Raw genomic sequence first — 8,582 nt, forward strand, 5'->3', positions numbered from 1 at the left:
AGACATGGGTTCTAAAAATAATAATATCAAATGTGATAAGTGCAAAGGAGGGTATTGTAAAATCTATGGAGGGGATCACTGGGAGATCAGGGATGGCTTCATGGAAGAGATAAGACCTGCATTCAGCCTGGAAACAAAAAAAAAAAAAAAAAAAAAAAAAGAGTGCAACCGACAGAGGTGAGGAATGGAGAGAAAAGACAAGTCCATGATAAACATGGTGGATTGTAGGGGTATAGACATGGAGAGAAAAATGTGCAAGGTAAGACGTGAGGATAGGAAATTTATATTTGGCTGGAATCATGTCTAAAAAGTCTAGAAAGATTAGTTAAGCTATGTTTGTCACAACATCGAGATGGGATGCAAGAAATCAACTCAGGAGACTGTAATTTGATTACTTAGATTAAGATGGTTGAAGAGGGAAAAGAAAAGAAGAGGTAGAAGCTAGAAAGTAAGCAAATAAGATATATTGAGAAATTAATTGGATATTGGAGTATTGGGTGGGAATAAGAGAATCAAGGGAATCAAAATCAAAGGGAATAAAAATCAAAGGTGACCATGAAGTTTCAAGAATGAAGAAATAGTGGTGTGTATCAATAGAGTTGGAGAATTTATGAAAAAGGCCAGGTTTTGTGGGAAATATGATAATTTCACTTTTGAAGATGCTAGCAGAATATTCAGGGGGAGAATTTATCAGGCAATTAGAAATATGGTATTAAAATTTATAGTTGAGATCCACTCTGAACACATGGATTGGAAAGATTTCTGCATAAAACTGATAAGAGGCAATGGGAGTAGATGAGATTATCAAGAAAAAAATGTTAAAAGGTCTCCTCATATCCTGTCATCAAAAGAAAAGAACAAACAAATAATACTGGAGACAGTGTCCTTGGTGATCTAATTGGACAGATATCCCAACCATAACTTTCCCCATATTCTAAAATGGTAGGAGAAACAAAGTAAATTTTATAGGTTTTAAAGGGTGAACAATCTTCTCATAATAGTAATTTTGAATACTTTCAATCTGTTTTCATGTTTCACTTAATATGATTATTCCAGTCTTTAAAAGGGAAGAACTGCTCCTAAGGGTCTTCACTTGTTAGTGTTATGCTATTGGAAATAGAGTCATCAGATTTTAGATTTAGAAGGGATCTTAGTGGTTACCTAGTCTAAATCAGCCCCCTATTTATTTTTACAAATGAGGAAACTGAGGTGGAGGTGTTCAATGATTTAACCAAGATCCAACAACCAGGACCATTTTATCAACACATAATGTTCTATTTTGATACAAATGGTGAATTCACCTGTAATCTCAACATTCTAATTTTTATTTGGCATTTGTTCCATTTATTATATTTACATACATATTTTAAAATCTGTACAGAGTAAAATACAAAATAAAAATGTTTCTTTATAAGTTATACCATTAAACAGCTACTTTTTTGTTTTGTTTTGTTTTTTAGTTTAAAAGCCATCACAAAAAAAAAAAAAAAAAAAAACCCAAATCTAGTCAGTCCTTCCTTAGTGTCATTCACAATAACCTTGGTTTAAAATATCCATACGGCACATGTGTACAAAATAGTGTACAGTTCATAAAAGCTGTGCAAAGACAGCCAAGTTTGGCCAAGAGTCGGAAGCTTGGCCATCTCCTCCACCCACATTTCACATTGCACCCGGAACCAAGGAGCCTAGAGGTGGTGGCACCCAGGGAACGAAAGGAGGTTGGTTAGAGAGTGCTTAACATATAGAATATGGATGCATAAATTATAGAGAAAAAAAATTAAACACATATAAAAATAGAAACTACCTTATGTCTCCCTTTAGACAATGTATTTCTCAGTTCAGAGCAGGCTCCAAATCTGATCAGAGAACTTCCATCTTTGCTGTGGATAATACCTTAGTCATTCCCTTGCTACCCCACCACCACCTCCCCACCCCCAGGCCAGACACTGGGCTGTGCTTACTAATGTAGTTGTGAAAGGAAGGACCAAGGCACAAATGGATGTTGGAGCTAGTAGAAAGGATGCTGAGTTTAAGTGCATCCTAATCTGCCTCTGAAATCGAACCTTTCTGCTCTGGAGGTCCCACTCCCCATCCCACAGATTAATAATGAATCAGAGAAATCTTCCCAACTCTGCTTGTGGATCCAGAATTCAATTAAGCTTATCTTATTGTTTGAAGCTGAGGAGGAGAGACTCTCCTAAGAGAAAATGGATCTAGGTAATCTTCCGTGGAAAGTGGGATTAAATGACAGGCTTTCTTTCCCCGGGGAGACACTAGTAAAATCGGGAGAACTCCTGGCTGATACGTGTCGGGGGGTGGAGAGGCGGGCTACTTGGAAGTGGTACAGCTGCCTATGGGGAGGGACCCATAGTACTCATGAGACCCCGACTAATTTGTCAACAGCGTCCCCTCTTTGGCTAAGGCCTTCTAAGAAACAGTGATCTCTTCCTCTTCCCCCTCGGCCTCTTCCTCCTCCTCTTCCGAGTCTGAAAAGTCCGAAGGTTTACTGGGGCTGCTAGAGTGGGTGGGGGAGGGAGGCAGCTGGGCTGCTAGCCGATCGCGGAGGTGGAGGTGCTCGGAAGAGCGGTGGAAGGCCAGGGAGTGGCGAGGGCTGGCCGGCCCCAGCGCGGAGCTCTCCTCCTCTTCGTCGTCTTCCTCGTCGTCGTCCCCCGGGCATTTCTTGCCCACGTCACTCAGGTCCGGGTGGGGGTTGAGCTTGGTGGGTAAAGTCTGTTCTCGACAGCCCCCGTTAGACAGGAGCTCCCTCTCTTTCGAGTTCCGCCACTTCATCCGGCGGTTCTGAAACCAGATTTTCACCTACCGGACCAAGAAGAAGGGGGCGGGGGGTTAGTTAGGCGGTAACCCGGGGAGGGGCAGAAGTTCTCCGGGAGGATCAAGAGAGAAAGCTCTCCTGATGGGGAGAGTGGGAGAGCAAGAGGAAAGAGGAAAGGAGAGAAAGAGAGAGGGGCATGAAGGAAGAGCTAGAAATCAGGGAAGGAAGAAGGAAGAGAGGGGGAGGGAGAAAAGGAGAGAGATAGAGACAGAGAGAAAAAAAGGAGGGAGGGAAGGAGGGAGGGAGGGAGGGAGAGAGAGAGAGAGAGAGAGAGAGAGAGAGAGAGAGAGAGAGAGAGAGAGAGAGAGAGAGAGAGAGAGAGAGAGAGAGAGAGAGAGAGAGAGAGAGAGAGAGAGAGAGAGAGAGAGAGGGAGAGGGAGGGAGGGAGAGATACAAGAGACAGCGAGACAGAGAGAGAGATACAAGAGACAGAGAAAGAGAGATACAAGAGACAGAGATAGAGAGACAGAGACAGAGAGATACAAAAGACAGAGAGAGAGAGATACAAGAGACAGAGAGACAGAAAGAGATACAAGAGACAGAGAGACAGAGAGAGAGAGAGATACAAGAGACAGAGAGAGACAGAGAGAGACAGAGAGAGACAGAGAGAGAGAGACAGAGACAAAGGAGAGAGAGAGAGAGAGAGAGAGAGAGAGAGAGAGAGAGAGAGAGAGAGAGAGAGAGAGAGAGAGAGAGAGAGAGAGAGAGAGAGAACACGAAAAGATGGAGGGAGATAGGGGATAGAGTGTTGGAAAGGGGTGGGGGAAGGTACAAAGAAAGAGAAGAAGACCTGAAGGAGGGCACTAGGAAGAGAAGCTGGGAAAGGGGAGATGAAGAGGGCAGAAGAAGGACCTTGATTATTTTCTCCTGCTTTCTTTCCCCCTTTCTTTTCAATCTCCACTCCTCCCCCCTCCCCACACACATTCCTAATCTCAAGGAGAGGGGAAAAGATTAGAATTCAAGGGGGAGGGAAGGGAGAATAAAGAAGCCATGGACCTTTATTTTGAGTTCGAAGGAACCTGAAGGATTATCTAACCCAGCATTCATTGTACAGAAAAACAACAACAAAAACTCAAGTCCTGTTCTGTCCCTTTTGTCGAAAGCTAGTAATGCCTGAGACTCCATTTCGGCTCCTGAGCTCCATTTCGGCTCCTTATTAACCCACCCTCTCTCAGGGCATTGCTGATAGTGAGACTGACCTCTGAAACTTACTACCTCCAACTAAGAATTTCACTCCCTTTTCTCTTCTATTTTAGCTCCGTGAAAATATTCCATTAGGTTTTGCCAGTGACCCTGAAGAAGCCTTTCAGTTTAATTTCCCTGTTGAGTCTCTAGGGAAAGACAAACTTCAAAGTGCTAGGTGTCTGCAGTCCCTTAGCTCCATCTTTCTCTGCCTAGCAGTGGAAAATAGCTGGGATTTGGGTCTGGGGCCCTGCACTTTAGACAGGGTAATAATCATGTCATTTTTGCCATGTAAACAGTTTCCATAGAGCAGAAGGGACTGAATAACAATACATTATAAGGTCCTAGGTTGAGATAGAAAGGACCTGGGACAATCTAGTGACTAGATTCCAACCACTTGTTTTACAGCTGAGGAGAGCAAGGCTCAGGATTCTGAAATGACTTTTCTGAAGTCAAGGCAGATAAATATTTGAAAGCTGGATGTGACTTGAACCCAGATCCTTTGACTTCAAACTCAGAGCTCTTTCCACTGTATCACTATGCCTCAGAGGAGAATATCACTTTTGAAATCTGAGTTCTTGGATTCAATCCATTGGAACTTTTAGAAGACCTGGATTCAAATTCTACTTTAGAGAATCGCTACCCGGGGGACCATGAGTAATTCACTTAATCTCCCCGGCCTCAGTTTCCCCATCTGTAAAATGAGAAGATTGGACTAGATGACCTCAGAGGTCTCTCCCAGCCCTAGATCTCTGACCCTACGAAAGAAGCAGAAGGAGAGTTGGCGTGTGGGCGAGCAGGGACCAAAGAACCGCTCCGCCTCACCTGAGAATCTTTCAGGCCCAGCTTGGCCGCCAGCTTCTTCCGGTCAGGTTTGCTGATGTACTTTTGCTTTTGGAACATCTTCTCCAGCGCTTTCCGCTGCACGTCGGAGAACACCGCCCGGCGAAGCATCCCCCGCCTCGGCTTGCCCCTCGCTGCCAAGGGCCAGGAGAAAGTGCCAGGGATGGGCACCACTGAGGACGAAGCTGCCAAGAAGGAGGGAGGGAAAGTGGCAAGTGAGCTAGGGAGCTGGCTCACCCCCAGAGAGGCGCTTTCCCTCTCTCTTTCCCGTCCCCTCCCCCAGCTCTGCTTACAATTCACTCTCCCCCCCCCCCCGCACTCCTCCCTTCATCTCTTTCAGTCCTCGTGTCTTTTTCTACCTCTCCTCCCCCATCTCTCTTTCTCTCTCCCTCCTCTTTTCTTTCTTTTCCAGACATATATCCCAAGTGAATAGGCCCAGCACCTATAAACCTGCACTGCTGAAAAGCGCTTTCCGCCCAAATAACTTTCCTTTTCAACCGTAATAACCAGGATTAGATACGACAACTGAAACGTATAAAATAGTTTCAATAGTAGCCTGTTTTGTTTTGAATTTCAAAGAAAGGGGGGAAAAAAAGGCTGAGCGCATTAGCTAAGATGGAGGTGAACTAAAACCGCTTTTCCCTTAGCCCTGAACCCCTGGATTTTCCGAAGCTTTTAACAGCTCCGTAGCTTCTGCATTCTTCAGATGAAAATGAGGTGCCTCCCCCAATAGAAGGGGGGGAGGAATTCTCTGGGGACCTAGGTTTTTTTTTTTAAATAATCGGTATTCATCTTTTAAAATATTAATCTTTCCTCCCTCCTCCTTTTACAAAACCAAAAGAATTCTGTCCCAATACATGAAAAGTGGCAGTTCATTAGCACATCGACCGGTTCCCAATGGGTATTGGTATGATAAAAAGGAGAGAGTTTCGCCTTAAAAAAAAAAAAAAAAAAACCTCCCGAGGAGAGACAGAGATTCTAATGAAGCGTGAATGGTAATTGTGTAGTAATGAACTAACAGAAAAAGGCTGAGGACAAGCAGCTAAAGCCATATATTATTGGAACAAAAGAGATTTACACTTTCAAACTAAACACAACTGCATGCCAGGACCATTGGGAGAATACTGATGGCAGGGGCTTCTCTTCCCCGAATCATTTTCATTAAATGGACATGAAAAGCTATTTATAAACCTCAAGTTGTTATTGTTAAGGCATTGAGATGGGGCAGAAAGGGAGCAGATTCCATTATCTCCAGCGTGAATGAAAGGGTTTTTTTTTTGGGGGGGGTGCTGAATTCCCCCATCCTCTTTTAAAAATTAATCGCTTGTTCTTTTTGGTCGTATTAGGAGATCGGGAGATCTGCGTGGCGTTCATGCTCTCCCCCCCCCCCCCCCCCATAGTTAGCCATTTCCCACTGAAAAGCGAATCTCCACTTTGGCTTTTTACTCTGAGTCTACACCTGCGTGCATTAGCAGCTTCGGTGTTCAAGGTGCGGCTGCGCCTCCCTCTGGAGATGGCTTTGGAGGAGAGCATCACCTCGAGTTTTCCACTGACTTGTTTCTTATTCTAGATCTTCCAAGTTCTTTTGGTATTATTTTGTTTGGGGTGGGGGTGGGAATTGTAAAGTAGAGTGGAATACTGGGGGGGGGGAGGGAAGCAGGATGAAGGGGGTTGAGGGGGATCTCTCCCCACATCCCCCTGACTACACCAAACACCCCACACAACGGAGCACTCCATGTGGTCTTGTGAAAATGCTGAAACACTGAATGACCCTTAATGGGAAATTAGCCCATGGCTGGTAAGTGTCTATCAGCAGCATGGTAGAGTGAGTGCCGGGTCTGTGTGTGGCTGCCCGGAGGGAGCTGACCAATTGGTCTCGGTGCTGAAACCTTTGTTGGGAATCATGGCAAAGTGCACTGACTCTGTGGGAAAACGGCGGCCGTGAAGAGATGCCAACAGCTTCTCAGTGAGAAGGGAACCGCCTCAAATTTGGACCATGACAATTCCTGCTAATTTGTAGAGCAGGGAATTGGAGCAAAATGTCAAGCAGTCACTGCTTGTGCTAAATAGGGCATCAAATTGGCGCGACTGATTCTTGAATGTTGTACTCCCTCCAACCTCTGAACCAGAGCATAACCTCTAGGAATGGACGGAGAAATATTACTGAGGGATAGGCAAAGAACGAGATGGCTAAGCGTAAGAGAATCCGTTTCCTTTGCAATAAGGAGAGAAACGTTTGACTTACCTGGGAAATAGGAGGATCTGATAAAAGGCTGAAAGGATCCTTCGAAATAGGGAAAGGAGAAACTCTTAGGAGGTACACTCTGAAGCAAGGCAGGGGAGGTTTCTGGTAGGAAAAAAAAAAGAAGGGAAAGAGAAGGAAAGGGAGGAAGAGGGAGAATGGGAGGATGAGAAGGAGGAGGGGAGGAGAGAGAACATTGATTAAAATAGTGTATTCGTTAAGAGAAAATAAAAAAGCACGAGATGATTAAATATGCCGTGGATCCTGCAGTTATCCCCCACCCCCACATCCCCACCTCAAGACGTAAACAAAGTAAACCAAACTGCGTTCTGAATTTATTGGTGGTGGCTGTCGCTCCTTCCCCTCCCTTCTCTCTTCCCCTCCCCTCCCCGAAGGGTTGCGTAGGGGCTGGAAGGAGAGAAACGGGATTGGAGTAGGGAAGAGAGGGATCCCATCACGTAGTGCATCCATTTTTCATCTAGTATTTTGAAAATCACTTGCTCAACAGTGTGGGGAAGAGCACGATCTCACCAGGACTCCGAGAAAGGTGACGGGGAAAAGGAAAAGGTCGGGGGGGCTCTGGCAGCATTATTTTAACTCGAGATCTTGTAAAGCATAAGAAGAGATCCCGGTTTGCACACACAGGTGGAGGCTCCGTGCAGGTTAGTGAGGGTTTCTTAGCGCTCTTGAACTAGAGACACTTGTGTGGATAAGAGGAGGAAGCGCTAAGGCAGCAGGAGGAATCATTCGCCACTCCCTACATCCTCCACCCTTCTCCCGAGTCGCCAGCTCGAGTGTGCGCTTGTTTCTTGGGCTTGTGGGTCACTTACCCGTTCTGGGAGCCGAGGACAGGATGGCGTTCACTCCGAACTTGAGGAAAGTGGCTTCGTTTGTCTGAGACGCAGAAGTCTGAGGGGAGCACCCTCGCCGGCTGCTGGAAGCGGAGGAGCTGACCAAGTCGGAGCTCACCGTGTCAGTCATGGCCGAGGTGGCTCCTGAAGTTGGAGGGGACAGAGTGGGCTGGGGGACGCTGCGGGGCAAGTAACTCCCCGGCCTACTGATGCGGATCAGATCTTCCACCAAGAAGCTGGAGTGGCTAGAGAAGGCAGACTGCAGAGACTGAGGCAGCGTGAGCGTAGGAGTAGGTCTCAGGAGATTGGGGTACACTGCCGGAGGAGCAAGGAGGCTAGGGAACATCATCTCAGTAGCTTTTTCTTTTCTTTTCCTTTTCTTTTTTTTTTTTCAAAAGAAATAATCTTATTCGACGTATCCAATCGGAATTTCTTCCCTCCCCCTCCCACCCTCAGTTCTTCTCTCCTTCTTTTGCAAACTTCTCGAAGGAAGATCCAGCGAGCGAGGGTGACAAGAGGTCTACACGGGCCCTTCCTGCTAGATGATGGGTTTTATAGTGGTCAGTCCGCTAAAGCTCTTTCAAAAGTGACAGCTCGAACAATGAGGTTCAACAAAGTTCTCCACTTGAGT

At 45.7% G+C, this 8,582-nt stretch overlaps 1 protein-coding gene across 1 annotated transcript; it reads right to left on the minus strand.

Annotated features, from left to right (window-relative positions):
* Nucleotides 1-1,968: 1,968 nt before the first annotated feature.
* Nucleotides 1,969-8,361, minus strand: DBX1 (developing brain homeobox 1). Its single transcript, XM_074273798.1, has 4 exons — nucleotides 7,931-8,361; nucleotides 7,104-7,205; nucleotides 4,841-5,043; nucleotides 1,969-2,817 (listed from the first exon to the last, which is right to left on the minus strand). Exons 1-4 carry the CDS (start codon nucleotides 8,298-8,300, stop codon nucleotides 2,428-2,430), a joined length of 1,065 nt encoding a protein of 354 aa, XP_074129899.1. The 5' UTR covers nucleotides 8,301-8,361; the 3' UTR covers nucleotides 1,969-2,427.
* Nucleotides 8,362-8,582: the final 221 nt, after the last annotated feature.

The sequence above is a fragment of the Sminthopsis crassicaudata genome, chromosome 6 (assembly GCF_048593235.1).
Source record: "Sminthopsis crassicaudata isolate SCR6 chromosome 6, ASM4859323v1, whole genome shotgun sequence".
In the NCBI taxonomy this organism is placed as follows: Eukaryota; Metazoa; Chordata; class Mammalia; order Dasyuromorphia; family Dasyuridae; genus Sminthopsis; species Sminthopsis crassicaudata.

Bases quoted from the DNA above. Each gene is read 5' to 3' on its own strand.
- DBX1 (XM_074273798.1), bottom strand. From the start codon at position 8,300: ATGATGTTCCCTAGCCTCCTTGCTCCTCCGGCAGTGTACCCCAATCTC. The intron at 5,044-7,103 runs GTAAGTCAAACG...CCTTCTTGGCAG, and splicing joins CAGATCCTCCTATTTCCCAG to CTTCGTCCTCAGTGGTGCCC. The intron at 2,818-4,840 runs GTGAGGCGGAGC...TTGGTCCGGTAG, and splicing joins TGGGCCTGAAAGATTCTCAG to GTGAAAATCTGGTTTCAGAA.